The 19598-nt window shown below is 44.1% G+C and overlaps 1 protein-coding gene across 3 annotated transcripts in view; it reads left to right on the plus strand.

Annotated features, from left to right (window-relative positions):
• PLCH1 (phospholipase C eta 1) overlaps nucleotides 1-19598 on the plus strand; it is a 50508-nt gene that overhangs the window by 2539 nt on the left and 28371 nt on the right. For all 3 annotated transcript variants that reach the window (XM_065747884.1, XM_065747886.1, XM_065747885.1), the window contains exons 2-4: nucleotides 14012-14158; nucleotides 14402-14645; nucleotides 17092-17221. In XM_065747884.1, the coding sequence (XP_065603956.1) occupies nucleotides 14012-14158; nucleotides 14402-14645; nucleotides 17092-17221 (521 nt within the window). The remainder of the gene's footprint in view (nucleotides 1-14011; nucleotides 14159-14401; nucleotides 14646-17091; nucleotides 17222-19598) is intronic.

Consider the following 19598-nt stretch of genomic DNA (forward strand, 5'->3'; position numbering starts at 1 on the left):
GGACTGCTTCCATTCCTTTCTAGGAAATGCTGTGCACACATCATGCTGCTCACTGCTATCATTGTGCTTTGAGGCTCGTGCATGTTGTTAGGCAAGGAGAAACTATTGATACATGGCTGTGTGCCTTACCACAGGGCTTTACCAGCTTGTGTGTGAGTAATGACTGAACATACACGCCATGCTCAAGCAGTATGTGCATCTAAATTGCCCAAGGATTTCTCATCATTTCTAAACGTTATTAGGGAAAGCTGCTCCTCGGTTCATTTGTGGGATGCTAGGATTCTTGTCTGTTTGTCTGAAATTTTTCGTTACAGGAATGGAAGTTGGTGCTGTGCCTTCTGCTCTGGGGAGCCTCATCTGCCTAGAAGCAAAAACGTCAGTTTTCTTCAGTAGCAGCACGGTGTGCACAGAGAATGACAAACTGAGGACAGATCTGGGTTTAAGCTATTTTAGCAGTTTCTGTAGAGTAAAGCAGAGAGGCTCTTACAATGCTGAGAATAGCCTAAAGGACTTGGTGAACCTACTTTCTTTTCCTTCCTGTTGCGGAGAGTGCCAAAATACAAAGTACATCATGCCTGTAGGCTTGAAAGATTTTTTTTTTTCTCAGGGTTTTCATGCTGTAAAATCATATTTGATTTGTTCCTTGGCAATAACAATATATGAATAGCTATGTTGTCAGACCAAACTGCCATCTACATTGCTAGCAAATATTTGGTGCTAAAAGCATACAGGAAGACAGGTGTGTTCCAAATTCTTCCATGTAGCATGTGCTCCCAGCACCTGCTGCTCAGTAATGTAAGTGCTTCCCCAGCCTGGATCCTTCTGGATCTTTGCATTATCACCTTCTCATCTCTCAACTTCTGAAGTTTTTTAATTCATTTATGCCTTTGGCCACCTGTGTGGGCAAACTCCAAAGCTTATGCTTGTTGGTGTAATCCTGCTTGAGTGAGGCAGTGACTGGCACGTTCAGGCTGTAAGCAGCGGAGGAGGCTTGGTTGCTCGGTGTCTTCCCCATGGAAGGAATGTTGGCTGGCTGGGCTGAAGGTCAGGCTCATCAAGTCAGTGCACTTTTAGGTCACGTTAGGTGTATCTGTAGCTTTGAATGCCTGCCTTCCTCACTGAGGAAATGAGTGCAGAGTATTGTGATGATAATGCTTTTTTCTGCTCTGGGAAAGAGAAAATGGCAAAAATGGGAACTGTAGTCTAGACCTTGGTATACTGAGATCCTGATCTGCTGAAGTTTGGCTTTGGTATAGCAGTGCTTCAGTTTCCTTCCAGTGACTCTTCAAGATAAGCCACTCAAACACCTAGTTCATGCTGTCATTAAACAAAGGGTACTTTGCAGCAGTTACTTTGCCATCTGATGTTGTGCAGTGAGTGACCCCATCCTGGTGACCTCGCAAAGGAGATTACTGAACGTTGACCTGGATTCTTGTATGCTCTTAGTCTGTTGTTTCAGGAATACCCAGCTCATCTTTCACAGGGTTCTTCCAGATCACCTACTTGTAAACACCTGCAGTTGAGGTGGGGAGAATGATTTGGGACAAGGAAACTGCTTATCTTGAGAAGAGCATCTCAGTGATTTCCCAAATGTAACGGATGCAGTTGTGCATGAACACAATTGCTGTTAGACAAAGAGTGTTTCCTCTTAGAGAAACACCTGTTGCTGTAGTACAATCAGTTTGTATAGCATCACAAGAGGTTGCTTGTGGCAGGTGGAATTGCAGTGCTTTTCCATCTTTTCAGTCTGAAGAGCTGAGCTTTTATGCAAGTTCTCATAGGTTTCTTTTTTCTTCTTTCTTTTTTTTGCTTTGGTTATCTTGAACTTTTGTGTTCAACGAATGGGAACATGAAGTGCATTATGTTTTATACAGTAAAATGGTCTGTTTTCTTTATTAGAGCACAAATTTAGGGGGAGCGATATCAAACCCTTGCAGAATTGCATGTATATGTTTAGCTGTTTGCTGATGGGCAGTGCTTTATAGTTAGCTCTGCTGAAGCCACATTCAAGCCCTATGCTTGAGGCTAAAGATGCCAGATGCAGACTGCAGAATTTCCTCTTATATCTTTGTAGACATCTTCAATTGAAGTTTTATAATTATGCTTGGGAAAGAAGGAGAAGTTAGAGCAGTAATTTATAGTTTATATTCTGATTATACAGAGAAATATACACAATTCCTTCTTTAAAACAATTCCTTCTTTTGTCCTTTCTTAGACATATGTAACTGAAAATGTATTAAAAATAAATTATAAATAAGTGAGAAAAAAATTAGATTAAAAAAAAATACCCTAAAACATGAAGAAGGTGCCTCTCCATGTTTTTATAACTGTCTGGGCACCTCCAGTGTAAGAAGCTCCATGTGTCCCAAGGGCTCTGCCTAGAGGTGCTGTGTCAGACCACTAACATCTCACGTTCTGTTTTTCCCTTCTTATCTTTCTATATTTGTCAGCTTCCCAAAGAACAAAGGAGGATAAAAGCTTGAGTCTGATAAAAAAAACAATGAGTTGTTTGCGTGGATAATACAAAATTTCATTCAATCCTAGCTGAATTTTTAGAAGATTATATTACAGTTCAGGTTCAGCATTAAATTTATGTGATGAATATGAAGCTGTTTGTCTTCTTATTTCATTACCTACTGGCTGAAAGAGGTAGAAGTCTCTAATCAACCTTTCTTTCTCTACAGCAGAATTAGCCTTTTTACCACTTTCCAGCAATTTTGACATTGAAAAAAGAAAAAAAAACTGATGAGCCAGAAAATTAATATTCTTCTGGTGCTGTAGTTTCTAAACCTAATTGTTGAAACGTTCTCATTTATTGGAAAATTAATATCTGGCAGTAGGACTTGGGCTGCGAGCTGTAGTCAAAGCGTGCTGAACCCCGCGGGGCTGCTCCATCCCCATCCCACTCAATGTACAGCTGCACACATGGGGCCGTGTTCTTACCCTGGAGCTGCTGCTTTGGGTTTGCAGGGGCAGATTCTGCTGCTGTCTGTGTTGCTGTGTGGGCACTTGGCTTCCTAGGGAGCTTTCAGGCATTTGTGTGATCTGAGGCTGGAGCTGTGTGGAAGGGAAGAATTGCAGTCTGCAGGTATTAGAAGAAAGCTTTCCACTTCTCTCAATGAAATGGTGGGGATAGCACTGTGGCACTGCCTGCCTTGTACCTCGAGGTGCTTGCTGCCTCATCTCAAAATAATTTCTATGGTTTAATGACAGAGCTTTGAATGGCAAATGAAGAAAACTGGAAAATAATAGTAGTCTGGGAGAGATGGATTCTGACTGAATGAATATCTTTTTAATAACTTTTAGTGCTTTTATATCTGAGATTGTCAAAAGCTATCAGTGAGATGAGGCTTGGAGGATGTATAATGGGTTTTATTAAACCAGCTTAAAAAGTTGAGAAAAACAGAGTTTTGAGTATGCAAGTCACTGGCAGTGGTTGCCTAAGGAAGGGGCTATGGGGCAGAAAATGTAAGTAGGAAAAACATGTAGGCACTGTCTGTCACTATTCCTGCCAAAACTTCTCTTGCTAGATTGTGAGGTACCTATGATGGAACTGAAAGTGCGTCCTGTTGTCTTATGGTGATCGTTGGCATTGCTCAGATACATGTGGCAGGGCAGTAACTCTGGTTTCTGAACCCATACCTCATTTAAACACTTTGATTTGTAAAACAAGCGTTATTCTGATTCCAAAATAATAAGGAATATGTTAGTGATGGGACAAGCTTTCCTACTGAGCAGCTTCTGTGTTATGGTGCTTGTGGATAGCTCCTATCGCTAGAAATAGGATGAGAGGCTAGGAATGTGCTGCCATTATAATCTATTACACGTTATCAAGTGCAATTTGATATCTCAAGAATTAAACTAAAGACTAGAGGCAGTTCATTTCTTCTGTTGTTGTTGAATTGCATCTATAACATGTCAGTTCATTGGGATGTAAATGTATTGACAACTGTCTAGAGGCCTCAGAGCGATGACTCCGTCCTTCAGAAGTAATCTTGTGAACTGAGGTGTGAACCACTGGTGGGGTAATTAAGTACGTGTTCCATTTCCCTTATTATAAGTGGGATGAGTGACACTTCTCTCTGCAGAACGTGACTTCCCAGAGCGTTGCTGTCCTTGGTTGAAGGTTTGAGTAGAAGCACACGCCTTGAGAGCAGCCAACAGTGATCCCACTGTGGGTTCTTGGGGTTGTTTTGTTTTATATTTTAGCTTGCTGGCTGCAGGCAGTGTGTTTTGTGCCATGCTGCAGCCTATCACATGTGGACTGTAGGAAGCCTTGCTATTCGTGTTCGCAGCAGCTAAGAAATAAGGATTTCTTGCTAAGTGAAATGTGTGTCAGCTCCACTCATATCTGGTCTCCTGCCTCACTCTGAGTTGTCTGTGTGCTTGTCCCTCAGTCACACTCCATATATATACTTGTATAACTTTCTCCTGGCATGCACTGGACAGATTCTGTCCTGTTTTACTGCTCTCAGTCTTTGAGAATGCAGCTGAGGATTCCTGGTGTAAAGGCTATTGTGAAAAGCCAACCAGCAGAGAAACGATTAAAAACTGCAGTAAATCCAAGCTGAGAAGCATTATAGACGGAGCCTACCTCGTTCCTGCAGTGCTTACCAGCACTGTGTCCCCTTGGGCTCCATCACAAGTAAGTGCAAGTGAGCGTGTTTCTGCCCATCATCCCACACTGACTGTAAACCTCTGAGTTTCAAAAGCATCGGCTCGGCTTAAACAAGCGTGATATTTGGCTGCTAGCACGGCACTTCTTTCATAGCTGCCGGGAGAGTTAGTGCTCAGCATCTCTCAGGAGACCACTCGTTCTTACGAAATCAAATGCTCAGTGATGCACAGCCTGAACCATTTGCATGCTCTGTGCTCCGGCTGGCCTCGTTCTGCACAGCACAACAGAGCTGCGAGGAGAAGGGAGGAGGAGGAGGGCACCGGGTCGGGAGGAAGGAGCCTTTCCTGCAGGATCCCGTGGCCGAAGGCACTGGGAGTTACCTGGGGGAGAGGGTGCTTTTCATCTCCTGCGTTCAGCCTGCGTCACGCGCTGTGTGGCTGGGGATCCTGCTCCCTTCAGCATCGCTGCCCTTCGCGGGCGTTGCAGACCCTCGTGCCCGGAGTGGTGGAATCGCAGTGCTGTGCACACTGTGCCAAAAGTAGGCAGTGCTCCTGCAGCACGGAGCAGATGCTGCCAGCTTTTCTACCAGGCGGTGCCCTTCGGCTGTGAGGAAAGTTGCCTAGTGCTGCCTCTGGATTTGTTTTTCTGTCTTTTATGGATCACGAAAACCTCATGGTTCTGCTCAGAGAGCAGTGCTGGCGAGCTGCTCCTGTACTTCTGAGGACTGCTTTCCAAATGTTTTCTCTCTGGAGACGTGAAGATTCAATCGAGGCTTTCCTGCAGTGAGAATTCCCATTTTCATTGCCAACGATGCACAAGAGTTGCAAATTTAATGGCAGACCTTGAAGTATATAAAAATTTAAGTCCCGAGAAAGGTAAGGATGCTTCAGTTTGCAATTACTGTGGGAAGAGCTCAAATTGTTGAATCTGAAGCGCTCATAGAAAAATGAAGGATGCTTTGTTTACGGTGGGTAACTTTCATGTGCTGTGCTTATTTGGACATTATTAATATGAAGAAGCCAAATATTTGTGAATGTTTCAGAGGAGAACTCAGTGTTTTTGTGTCAGCTTCAAAATGCATCTCCACGTAAACGTGTTCCTGTGGTACGGACAAAACAGGGCTGTGTTTTATCTTAAATGATTACAAATGTGTTTGTCTTTAAAAACATTCTAGACCTCTAAACCTACTGGTCATTCTGCCACGGCATAGTTTTCCATGGGAATGAGTATCTGGTTTTTCTAGTAACACTTATATATAGAATACTAGCAGATATGCAAATAAATATGTAAAGTTCTGATCAGAGAGCAGTGGATGGGAGATTTTTTTTGAGGCTGTTACGGAGAGGAAGATACCTGGGGTAACTTCCTTCAGTATCTTGTAGGTTGAAAAAAATTGGACATTAAGGTCAGTGCTGGATAGAAAGCAGTAATTACTTTATTCCTCTAAATGGCTATAGAGGAAAGGCCACAGAGAGGGAGCACTCAAGGTAGCTGAAGTTTATTTCTGTATTATTATAATTGTATCGTTACTGATGTTTGGTTATGTGTGAATTTTTTTTTTCAAGGTGTTCAGTAAAGAGAAAGCTTCTGAAAATTGGGTACTGTATCCGTGATTTTGGAAAAGCAATACAAAAAGCCCACCTACTCCTACTACTCTGTAAGCAATGGAGACTGTTTTAAGCAGCTGCAGCCTCCTTGTGCATCCTGCTGGGGCTGACCTGGCTGTTGGGGTGCTTTGCTGCAGCTCCTCGTGCTGCGTTCACGTTTTGGAGGTTTCTGTTACACAGAGCTCTGCATTAAGTTTTGATGCACACAGTTAGGGAAAGGAGAGCAGGTGTTACTCCATCTGTGTGCTGAGACACAGCAGGTAATGGATAGGTCTCCATTAATAATGTACTGAAGAGAGCTTATTGCAAGGGAGTTTTTGGAGCGATCCTAGAAGAAAAGCATCAGGTTTAACTTCTGAAGCTGGTGTAAACATTCTGTGTGTATAAACACATTTCCTGCCAAACGTTCAGCTGCTGATGAATTCTTGTCTGAAGGCATTTTGTAGTCCTTTTCCTGCAGGCAGACATAACAGCAGCTTCCACCTGTGTGGTTGTTGCTGCTCCTTGGTCGGTGGCTTTGCTCTGTGATTGCATCCCAGGGGATATGGGCACCGAGGCACTGTCCTACAGCTCAGGGCATTGCAGAGCTGTGGCATGGATAGGACTGGAGCTGGAATGGTGACAGCACGTAGGCATCCTGTCTGAGAGACCTCTAGGAGGTATCCTGCTTGTGGTATGTCCATCCTGGCTTGTTCCCATTGGGAAGCCACAGTTTCTGTCTCTGAGCAGGAGCATGGAGCCTTCACACAGGGTCTGGTGAGGAAGGGGAGCATGGCTGTGTGATGCAAGGACAAACGCTCTGTTGCTTTCCCTCTTGCATGCTTTGGAGGTCATGTTTTATAGGCACAAACCCATTTGCACTCGTGAAAGGAGGGCGGAGGCGAGCACCTGGGCTCCCATTGTGCAGGTGTGAGGTTGTGTTCATGATACCAGTTGCATCTGCTGTGATGAACACACCTAAGAGTGCCAGTGGATCGGCATGGGATGGGAAGAGGTGTAGGAGGAGGTATGGAATCAGGGACCAGTCTTAGTCCCTGGCTGACCAGCAAAGCTTCTGTCTGTCTGTTCCTGCTCCAGCAGAACTGGAGGGCTGCAAAGCAGCAGCCAGCTGCGTTGAGCTTTGTTTGCTGGGCACCAGCCTTTTGTAAGGCCATTGCTAGTGCTTCTTTGGGATGCTTGATTCTTTGAATCTACCTGAGCACCTATAAATTAGGTATTAAGTACAGACCCTATTCTAGTGAGTGTCATGTAGGGGAATTAGCTGTAGATGAGGAACATGCTGTTCTGACTACTCTTGAAGGTATCAGCCTTCTCTTGTGAAGAGCTTGGTCTTCCAGAGGTTTAATTCCAACAATGGCTTAAATTTACCACAGCACTGTATGCACTTGCAATAGATGAGTATGGACATGTGGCAGCTCTGAAAGCTTTAACACTCTGAGTGTTGGCACTTAGAAAAGTGGCTGCACATGAGCTCCTTCACATTGTGACTGCATCAGGAATTGCCAGGGCTGCTGGAACCAGCCATGAATGCCATTCATCTCCTTGGGAGCCTTCCCATGGGTTTTACAGGTCAAGGACTCGGTAGACCAATTGACAGCTAAGTTATGTGCCAGCAGAATGTTCAGTGTTGATTTATTTATGCTTATGAATTCCTCATTCAGTAAACCTACAGAGTACATAACACATACCAGAATCGAGGTGCTGTCCTCAAAGTGTGGCTAGACGTAAGGCTGAGGAGGTGACCATTTTGCTGTTGCAGTGCAGATGGAAATGGCTGCTGTGCTGGGATCAGTGCTCATGGTGTCCTTGTTGTGGTAGGCAGCACCCAGGTGAACCCAGGGACAGAGCCTGCAGAGGGATACTGGCACAGCTTCTAACAGGGCCTTACCTGCAGGAGGAAACGTGTTGCTCTCTCTGTGTACATCACACGTCTTTAAGAAGCTCGTGTGTTAGAAGTCAGCTTGTTAGTATGCTGGCAGCATTGTGCTGGTGTGCGTGCTTCAGAAATCGGAGTTACAGGAAATCACAAGTTGCTTCTTTTGTTGGTATGGGTGATGGGAAACCTCAGAGCACCTTGTGCACGTTGGCAGTCAGGTTCTTGGTGCACTCAGCAGTGTGGCAGGCACTCGATTTGAGACGTTTCCATGTGCTGCCCATAAGAACAGTGATTTGCAGAAAACCCAGATGCACAAAACACTTTTTCAGTAATAAAATTACTTTGGTGCTTGGGACTGTCGATTTGTTGTTTGTCCACAGATTTCTCATTGTTGGTGACTTGCAGTTTGAGGGCGGAATAGAGAGGTGTGTTTCTTTGACTATTTCTATGAATTGTGAATAAACAAATTCATATTCATTCATTCATGAGCTGCAGACTTCATTTATTGATTTAGGGATTAATTAACTCCACCTCCAGTTGTGCTCTGATTTTTCCTCTCCTGCTCTCTGCTGTAGCCCCAGCTTTGGGCTGGCAGCCCCTCTCCCAGCCCCTTCCTCCTTCCTGTGATGTGTTCCCCTCTCTGGGCTGCAATGCTGCGGAGGTGCTGGGGTTGCAGTGATGTGTTGCTGGATGCTGAGAAATTTGCAGGCAACAGAAATCTGTGCTGGAGCTGGGACAGGTTCTGCTCCACAAATCGTCCCTGGGGGGATGGGAGCAAGCTTCATGGAGGGGATTTTGTGGTCTTGTGTTCTTGGAGAAGTTGAAAAGAGACAAGAAGTAATGAGGTTATACTGAAAGGAACGGTACTAAATAAAACAGCCTCAGCACAATGTATTTCAGAGGAGGTTGTTTCACTGAAGTGCTGGCTAGTGGATAAAGGACTGAGGAGCAGAGGTGGCATTCAGTCTCTTGCGACAGGGACAGGCTTAAAGCAAGACCTGTGGTTCTGCACACATGATCCTCCTTAATAGTTTTATATATTTTTAAAGTGCAGATGTGGGATTCTGGAATGCGAACTGTGCTTGTCCCCAAACTGCTCCTGAGGTTGTCCCAGCAGCATTCACTAGTGGCATTCACTAGTCCCCCTTCTGCTGGGGGGAGCATCCTCCTGTGCACCATCCTTCCTGGCTCAGTGTGAGCTGTTCTCCATTTCTTCCTGCCTGTTGCTGCTGCTGCTCCTTGCTCTGCAGTGTTGCAATCGATTTCTGTGCTCTCCCAACCGAGGGATCCCCGTGCAATAAGGAGGATTAGGATGTGTGAGCCTGTTAACTATGTTTGCTTAAGTCCATGCTTCTTGTTCACTCTAATGATGTGATAATGTATTTTGGCAGTTGGCCATCTATGTGGTTAAACGATTGTTCCTTTCACTGTTAATAAAGAAGCAATTTCTTACTTTTAGTAGGACATGCAGTAGTCCTTAGCTATCCTGTGTGGCAAAGGCTCCAGAGCTCCCAAACTGAGCAGCTCTGATGTGACCTGTACCTGAAGGAAGAGGTGACCTGAGGGACTCTGTATTTCAGCTTACAGCAGCAGGGATGTCCCCTGTGACCTGTCCTTCTGCCATTCCCTGTGCTTCTTGTTGGTCCTGATGTGAGGTCCCAGAGCCTTGGGACCAGACAGGACCTTGGGATCCCACAGCAGCAGAGCTGCCCCTGCCCAAAAGTCTCTTATCAGCTACTCACCTCAGTGCTGGAATGAAACCTGTGCTAATTTCTTGAAGATAAGTCTCCTGTGCTGGCAGAGGGAAGGTATCCCTGAGCAGAGATGGAAACCATGCATTATGCATTGTGTCTGGGGGCTATGCTCTCAGATTCCAGTTCCAGTGCTGAACTGTGGATCTCAGAAAGGGGATCACAGGCACTGTAAGTATGGTGCTGTCCCAGCAAGGCATTTTCTGCATTGCACAATACTCTGAGAAAGATAATCTCACGGTAGGAATGAGATCTGGGGATGTAGATCCAATAAAATCCTCAGGATGTGCTGGGCTTGTCACTGCTCCCATTCTTCTGGTTTCTTTCTGGCTGGGAAAGGGCTCTGAGTGCTCCCAGGGCAGGAGCAGTAGCTCAGTGCTGTCAGGCATCAGCCAGCTGTAGAGCAGGAGCTTTCCTCCTTGAATGTAATATAGATAGAGATATTTAAATTGTTTGTCCTGGAAGCATCAAGCTGGAAATCTCAATATGCGAGGCTGATCAGTAATTACTATGAAATATATGTTACTCATAAACCATAACTGCTGGGAGTTCTCACTCCCAAGTCTCTTTAACAAACAAAAGCTCGTACCCCAGACAGATCTCAAAGCCAAGGGTTAAAACTACAGCAGTGATGCTTTTTTCCCCTTCTGCACAGCGTGTGGTGCTGTTCTTCTCCTTCAATACGTTTTGTCTGCATATTATTTAGCGAATTAATGGGTAATTAATCCTGGGGACTCGAGGGACCTGACAGCCCTGGCCCTGAAGGTGCTGCTGCGGGTTGGGACCGAGGATTGCTTCAGATTTGTAGCAGTGTGAGAGATCATCCATCTCATGTCAGTGCTCAGCTCTGAGACGGTGATTAAAACCACTGTAAGAAGCTTAAAGTTATGCAAGGGGTTGGGACAGTTACTGCAAAGCAAATTAAGATCCCGTCTCCAACATGAGATGCAGTCCTTAGGAGAGCTGCTGGCTGGGGGAAGCAGGCTCGCTCTGCCCTCTTTGTTATCCCGTGCTTTGTTATGTAACGTCGGCGGTGTGATGGTGTTAGCAGGAAGCTGGGGGCACTGAAGATGTCAGCTCTGTGGGACTTGGATGAAGTGTGCTCTGGGTGCACTGAGGCAGGGTGGGATGATGAGAGCGATAGCCAAGAACTGTTGTGGTTTCATCTAGAGTGTCTCTATTGCTTGCATCCCACCAGCTTTGGAACGTGGCTCTGCATCGCTGCCGCTGTGATCCAGGCAGAGCCCAGAGGTGGGAGCACACCTCGATCTTAAGCAGTGCAGGTGTGGAGGTGACATGCAGGATGTGTCCCTGCTTTGAGGATGCCAGGAGCCTGGTGATGCCCTGCAGTGCTCCTGCTGCTGGGGTGTGTGCTGCCACTCCTCTCTGAGCGGAGAAACAAGCTGTCTACCTGCAAAATGCATGGCTGGACCAGAAGTACTGACCTCTTGCAGCTGGGGAATGCTGAAGTGCAGAAGGAGAAGCTGACATTACAATTGAAAATAACTTCTGCATTTTATAGGTTTATTTTATGGTCTTATTTAATCTCCTCAGGCTTAATGTTGGCTTAATGCAGACTGCATATAATTTAGAAATACAATTTATATCCTCTTTAGTAATTACACTTCTCATTGTCTCTTTGATAATACCCTTTATGCCTTATTTAATCTCTGTTTTGTCAGATGGCTGTACCATTAAGTCCGTAAAAGCAAGACTAAACCTTTTCTCTTTCAGTTGCACTTCTAAATATTAATTTCATAATACACAGTAGTACAATGGGGAAGAATAAGAACTATTTTATGTGTTGTTTTTGTGTGTGTGGACAGCAGGAGGGAGAAACCACAGCATTCATCTTTCTTCTTTATTTTTCCTCGCAACTTAAGTGAGGTAATCTTAAAGCTTAATTGCAGAATGTTGTTCCTAAAGCTACTTAGCATATTTGCATCCTGCTGTGGTGGCTTTATTAAGGTACACTGTGTTAATGTCAGGAGGCCTTCCTGTGAGCTAAGAGTGATGGTCATTGCTTTATCTGAAATAATGTGGTGCCCATCTTGGGCGTGTCTGTTCAGAGGCTGAAATCAGTGTGTTGGAAATAGGTTGGGAAGAGTACCTTGTTTCTGGGTGTGCTTGTGATTCATAAGTAACTGAAAAGAGGGGATGGTATAGCTTGTAACTTAGGGAGAAAAAGGAAACAGCCTTCCGAAGTTGGGTGGCGTAGCAGTTCAGCTGCCCCAAACCTTCCTTTGAAGTGCATTCCCTCTGTTAACACGTGTGCAGTACGGCTGATGCAGTGAACTTTTTCGTGTCCACTGTTCTTGTTTAAGTATTTGCATTTGTGTGATATGTTCTGAGAACTGAGAAAGTGCAAGCTGAGAACTGGTGTTATTGCAGATGGTGTTTGAGAAATGGAGAATGCTGAGATCTTGGTATAAACTGCATTTCTTCTCCTATTCTGCATTTGTGAAGAAGTGCTTCAAAGACTTTCACGTAAATTTGGTTTGGAAGTGTCTGAAAATGTATCTGTGAAATGCATCTATGGTATCGAGATGCAGAAATATTTAGGCAATTGAAACAGTGACAAATAAATCATACAGTTGTTGTCTGTTGCAGTTGTCTGATCGTGGTCCATCTGCTTTTCTTACACAAATGGAAAGCAGTCCTCTCTCTGCTGCCTTTTGTTAGTGGTCCTCACCAACAGCTCAGAGAAATAACTGTTTTCCTCACAAGTATGATAATAGGAAGACTTAGGTAAGAATTACTTTGACTTCTTAGGAGCTGATAGGCCTAGGTACAAAGCAGCACATTTTCTGTGTTGAGTAGCTTGTTTCTAAACTTCTAAGCCACATCCTTGTAGTAACAGAACACTTCAGTAGTGAAATATGTGCGTGCAGCCTGCCCACCAAGTTAATGCAGCAGTTCAGGGTTCCGTATCCACACACTCCTACAATCTTTTATGGAGGACAGCTTTATTCAGGTGAAATTGAGGCAGGCTTGCACTGAACTTGTTCTGAAGTGGAAGGCTCAGTTCTTGTGTATGCAGTAAGTTTCCAGGACTGCTTTTGCTTCGGTTACTCTTTCTTCTTTGAGGCTGCAGCTCCTCCATCCCGTGCTGTTCGGAGCCATGGCTGCCTGCTGCTCTGTGTGCCCCTGGATATGTCTGAGTCCAAGCTGTGATGGGTTACTTGTGGGTACCCTTAAGTGATGGTGGCATCTGTTTCTGCATTGATTCATCTCTTCTGCCTCATCTAAAAGCACTGCCCAGTCCACCCATCTGTTGGTGCTGGCTCCTCCTGGGAGCATGAGGGTGTGTGGGCTTCGCCATGGCCTAAGAAGAAGCTGATGAGAATGAGTACAAACAGAGCTGGGCAGTGTTTGGGAGCCAGCCAGGGTGTAAGCAGATCATCAGGTGGCAATTTTGGAGTGATGCTAAGTGAGGAGAGGCTGCGGACAGATAGAAACAGGAAAGTAATTTAAGAACATGGCTATACACTGAGATCAAGAGGAAACGTTATCTTGATCCTAGTGCATGGAGAAGTGTGGGAGGGAAGAGGTGAGATGAAGTGGAGGAGATGGGTCTACTCCAGACAAAATGAAGAGAAAAAAAGCTACATCGTCCCAGGTGGGATGGGTAGATAAAAAGAAGCTATCACAGTGTGTGCTTGAAATCTGGGAGCAGGAGAGGGAGGCTGTAGATGTGCGTGTGGTGGGGCTTTGTGGTTATAATTCCACTAATGGTTCAAACTGTGTCAAAACCACGGGATCAAAGCTGAGGGATTACTGAGCCCGAAGCAATGAGGAATTTGAATGATGGTCTTGCCATTCAAAATTGTCAGATTGCTGGCTTTTAAAATTGGAGCACCGTGTGTAGTAATTTAAAAAGTACATATTTGAAGGAAACCAGCATGGAACAGCTATCAAATATTTTCTTTCAATATTTGATTTTCTTTGACTTCTTTGCTGTGAAGCTGTTTCAACGTATGCGTTTCATTTTCTTACAAGGAGAACTTGTGAAGAAGGAATAGTACATCCCTTGCATTTCCTGACACTGAAGGTGAAAGGCAAATGTTTTATGTCTGGTAGAAGTTTGACAGTCGCCGTGTCATTTTATAGGTGGAGGTAGATGGCAGCTCAGTTGAACTTGCTCTGTTCTGCTTCACAGTTGAAAGATGCATGAGTGTTATGCAGTCTGGGACTCAGATGGTTAAGCTGAAGAGTGGAACCAAAGGGCTCGTTCGTCTCTTCTACCTGGACGAGCACAGGACCTGCATCCGATGGAGACCGTCCAGAAAAAGTGAAAAGGCAAAAAGTAAATTTCTAATCCCTTTTAATTCCTTGGAAAGTTTGGTATTACAGATGAGAAAGTGAGGAATATGTTTTGGATCAATTGTATAAGTTCTCTTCACTTACTTTCAAGTGATCCCCTAGTATGTTCTAATGTTAAAAATTGCCTGGTTGCTTTTAGCCTGAATAGTTCAGAGTTGCTGAAAGGCAGAAAGTACCTGGATGGTTAGACAAGCATATCAGATTGTGATTTCTCTTCTCCCCACAGTTGTCATCGACTCTATTTACAAAGTGACCGAAGGCCGTCAGTCTGAAATCTTCCACCGCCATGCAGAGGGGAACTTTGACCCGAGCTGTTGCTTTACCATTTACCACGGCAACCACTTGGAGTCACTGGATCTGATTACCTCTAACCCAGAGGAAGCTCGAACATGGATCACAGGACTGAAATATTTGATGGCTGGGATAAGTGATGAGGACTCACTTGCAAAGCGACAGAGAACTCACGATCAGTATCCTTTCACAAGCCTGAGCACTGGCTTTCAGTTCAGTATTTCTTATGTGTTTGTGTATGGATTTGGTAGAGAGTGCTCTTTCGCCTCCTGCCAGATTGACTGAAAATGTTGCTACTGATTGTGATGGAAATGTTGGATAAGTGTGACATGGATGCGTACGTGTGCAATAAAACATTAGCTGTGCCTTGGGGACTGGATCAAACTCCACTGAAGTTTATGTTCAGGCCTGCATTTTGTTAGTGAAATCCCTCCTGAACTGTCTTGCTTATACTTATTTCAGTGAACACCAACCCCAGCATGACTTGAAGGGTAGTTCAATGAGGCCTCCAGTGCAGTACTGCAGTAGTGTTATTCCTTTGTAGCTGTTCTTGTTGATTCTCTTCAGTGTTTCACGTGTGTGAGTATATGCAGCCTGGCTGGTATGAGGGTTGCTGTGCTACTGACCGCTTGATAAAGCTTCTTTGTCTTGAGATGTCCATCGTGGAAGGGTTTCTGTCATCTGTTTGCTCAGCTGTTCTTTTATTCTGCTTCAAATTGTAAGGTTTATTGGAAAGCGTTGTTTTCAAGTTATGTACTGACTGGAAACTTGAATTTCTTAGCCTCTGCCCATGAAACTCTGAACTTTTTCAGTCTTTTGGAAAAGTGGCCAATAACTTGTGGCCCTCTGTTTCTCTTAGGTGATGTGTCAGATATCTGTGCCTACTTTGCCGCCTGCAGTGTTTGTCAGGAGCACAAATCTGTAGTGCTCCTTAAGTACTTTATACCCTAATAACCCAAACAAACTTCTTGCAAAGATTGTGTTCCCTGAGTATTTTCTTGATCTGTTTTCTTTTGCAGGAGTGCTGACTAGTATTTTAAATACAAAGAATGCTCTTCCCTCTAATTAAAAACAAAACAAAATCAGCACTTAATCTTGGTAATAATTGTTACCTGTCTCTGTTTTGCCCCACAGAAGGCTACAAAGATCATTTGTAAGTATTCCTCCTGGACAACAGACACAGTTGTGTTTTGAAATTTATACTTCCAGTGGTTAATTCCAATGCACAGATCCACGTGAGGGATTTATTGCATGCTCTGTTGCACACATACTCAGCTTGCTATATTTATCCATGGCTTCTCTGAGCTGCATGTATCTGCTGTATGTTTTCTACTGGTGAAACATCCCTCCAAACCTTGTTTGTGTTAGAAATGCAGCAGCTCAGAGATGGCAGCCAAAATGACCGTGTTACAGTTCCAGTTAGAGCAAGAACTCAGCAAAAGCTGCTGAGGAATATATGTTCGTTAAGGGGGGGGGGGGGTAAAAGTTACTGCTTAGAAAGTGGAGAAGTTCAAGCAAGGTCAAGGGAAGTGCCTAAAGATGTCAGAGCAAGTGCAGCAATACTTGAAAATCATGCTGAGTACATTCTCAGAGGAGAAGCTAATACCAGAAATAAGAGAGTGAAGGGGCTAGTATTATGAACCTAGCTGGAAATAATTGTCATAAACTGGTACCAGTTTTAAGTATTTAGATAAAACTGCTGTCCATAGCAAAGGTAAGGATGAAAGCTGGTTCAAACACACACAAACCTTCAGATCATCCCAGGAAACATCATCGTAGAGATGAGCTATATGCAATGTAAAAAATCAAGTCCTGTTTTATGACCTTGACAGCTGCTAGCTTTGTCATTTCATCCTAAATGTATAATTGCTGCCCGTTTTCCCTGTACAAATTGTGATTGCATGGACTTGCTGCCCTCTGAGACATGTGACAAAAAATTGAGGGTAGAAATATTGGAGAGAAAGTAGTGGTCAAAGAAGTTCTACAGAGGTGAAAGAGTTATAGATGAAAGAAATGTACCATAGTGTAAGAGGAAAGAGCATGGAAAATCGAGTGGTTGTTGCTGGCTCTCGTTAACCACTGGCTTGTAATAGTGTACTTTGCCTGGTTTTGCTGAGTCTTCTTTATTCCATCCCTTTGCATTAGATTAATGCCATCTCTGATACAGATGGCTGTTGGCTTCCATGACTCCTGTGAGCCATGAAACTAGTTGCCACAAGTTGCTTACACTCTGTGTAGGTAAGTGGTATTGTTTCCACCTGCTAGATGGTACAGTAGCAGTCTGTACCAGAAAAGGTACAGTAGTAAAGAAATGCTTGGTTTGGTATCAGCACAGTGGATACCATGTAGATAGCATCAGATCTTTGCCAGCAGTGAGTTTTTCACAGTGTACCCCAACAGCTCTATCACAAATGGTGGGATATTTTGATTCACCTGTTTTGCCTAGAGGCTCTGACTTTAAAGACGCGTTTGTGACAGCTGGATTGAATAATGCTCAGTTCTTCTCCCATGGAAGTTAAGGAGCCAGGGAAGTCTGATGCTCCTGAATTTGAATCTTCCCAACTGCTCTGCTTCCCTCTTCCAAGGGGAGATAACCCCTTGTACCTTTCCTTGACACGTTTCCAGCTGGGTGAAACAAACTTTTGAGGAAGCTGACAAGAATGGAGATGGGCTGCTGAACATTGAGGAGATTCACCAGCTGATGCATAAGCTCAATGTTAACCTGCCCCGCAGGAAGGTCCGGCAGATGTTTCAGGTTGGTGACCTCTATAACTGCTGTTGTTGGGGGACAGTGCCAGTTTCACTGTGTTTCTGGACAGATCCTTTTCTCCCAAGTCATGACTTTTTATAGACAGATGCATCAGAACGTTGTTTAACAGGACGAACTACATACAGGAGAATTCATTAATACTGCTTTCATAGAAGAGTATTCATTAATGGTACTTTTTTAGATGCATTGTTGTTTTCTTCACTATGAACTGAATTATTCTGTGCTGGAACTGATGGGCAATAAAGTTGTTCTATTGAAATCTCTTTTTCATTTCCTTTATGGAAAAATATTTAATAGAAACTGGCTTTATGAAAGTAATTACAGTTCTTTAAAACTTCCTCTCTTAGCCAGAATCAATTATTGATATGACTATTGACTGCAAACAGTTACCATTTTCCACCAGCCCGTTTGTTTACACTGTAGGCAAGGAAAGACAAGCCAAGGCATTCTGTAAAGCGAGATAAGTTTTTTATAGCTCTTCAAAAACCCAGAATCCAGTTTACTATAAAACATGGCGAGGTTGGAGAATCTTGTATGGTTAAAAGTGCACTGCTTGTCTGGCATTAAATCAGCATTAGAGGTGCGTCTCATGGAGCATAGGTCCCTCTGCAAGGGTTTGGAAGCACTGAGACTGCTAGGGTTGTGCTGCAGGGGTGAACTTGAATTGTGTTTGTTCTCACAAACAATAAGCATTGTTTAAGGTGTGGAGTAGGTCTGAAGTTATGATTTACAATCACAGTCAGCACCAGATAGCTGGGAATTCATTTCTTCTTGGCTTACTTGCTGTGATTGGAATTTAAAGCTCAGATGACAGTGTCACTAGCAAAGTGTGATGAAATGCAGTTCCTTGAGTTCCTCAGAGTTTGCAGGTATTGCTGGCTGCTGCAGGAGAGGCAGACCGCTGGGAAGCCATGTGCTGATAGGAAAGAAACAATTAGTTTGCCCTGAACTTTTAAAGTGCCAAGGAATGAAGTAAGACAATTGCTAACAACTGTCAGGAAACCAATAGGGAAGGGCTTACTAACTCGGGGACAAACCCTCACCCCTGTCTCTAGCTGCCCTGCGCAGCTCTTGCACTCAGTCAGCAGCAGTTGATGCTGTTTGTGTGACTTGGTGTCAGAGCTTTGGGGTGAGCACCAGCAGCCCTATGCCTGGGGGAGCATCTCTGGCTCTGCAGGGATGGCCAGGCTCACAAAGCAGCATAGGTCTGTCCTGCACTGGGGACGAGAGTTCAGGGCTGCTGCTTTGCTTGTTAAACTGCTTCTGTGACGGGAAAGTAAAACTTGATCCTTGGAATGCAAAGCAGACCAGGCCTGCTCATTGCATCTGCTATTAGATGGGCTTCTTTGCTTGAGAAGGAGGTTGGGCAAGAACTGGAAGAGTTTTCTTGAGAAGGAAGAAATGATAACAAGATGAAAATGCTTACTCTCCTTCTGGAGAGGGATTTCTGTTTGGAGAACCAGTGCACAGACAAGTCACCGGGCTCAAGCAAGTTGGCGTTAAGACTGCAGAGAAGGAATTCTGACTTGCACAGAAGCAACTGTCCTCTTTAACACTACTTGGGCAGCAAGGGGATTTATAAAGAGAAAGAAAACATCACAGTACAGCTATGAAGAAAAGGTATTATTTGTAGGAGCAGTAGCACAGCAGTGCACATCTGTTTCATTTTGTCATCTGCTTACACTCTCAAACTCAACAAGAGTTGCAGCTTTCCTGAAGTTTGGTTATTGTGGAGACCTAGATAATGTTTGACAGCAGTCCTCCAGAATATATTCTTTGTTTTGAAAATCCAAAGCAATCCTCTTAGGCAGATGTTCACAGTGAAAAGCTTGTATTAACATACGTTAAGTACTGTTTTCTTCTCTTCCTACCTCTGAGGATAAACAAAAGCTGCAATCAAGACTGGGGCTGGTGGGGTTATATTTTGGTGCGGAGTCTTAGTGCTGCTGCAGCCTTGGACCCCTGCAGAGAGCTGACAGGGGGATCAGAGTGCTGCAGTTTGAATTACCATTAATTTAAGACTGTGGCCTTGTTCTGAATGTTTTTAAATGTCAGACTCTGTTAGAAGAAGCCAAGGGGTGAAATTACAATGTTCCTTGCTATGTTATAATCCAGGATAGCTGCGGGACATAGAGGAGGCAATAGATCAGAAAAAAGCCTGGGGTGTGCTTCTTTATATGGGAAATATTTGAAAATGAAGATGGATTTGAGACCTTCATAGGAATCCACGGTAGTAACTGTTTTCACCAAAAAAATCCAATGGATAGTATCATCATTTTGCAGTTGTTTTTGCCTTTGTGTATTAAGATTTGAGCCTTCAGATAAGAATTCATTAATTTCTGTTCTTATACATAAATCTTGT

Source organism: Cyrtonyx montezumae, unplaced genomic scaffold, assembly GCF_038088225.1.
Source record: "Cyrtonyx montezumae isolate F1298 unplaced genomic scaffold, pur_monq_1.0 scaffold_5, whole genome shotgun sequence".
Taxonomy (NCBI): domain Eukaryota; kingdom Metazoa; phylum Chordata; class Aves; order Galliformes; family Odontophoridae; genus Cyrtonyx; species Cyrtonyx montezumae.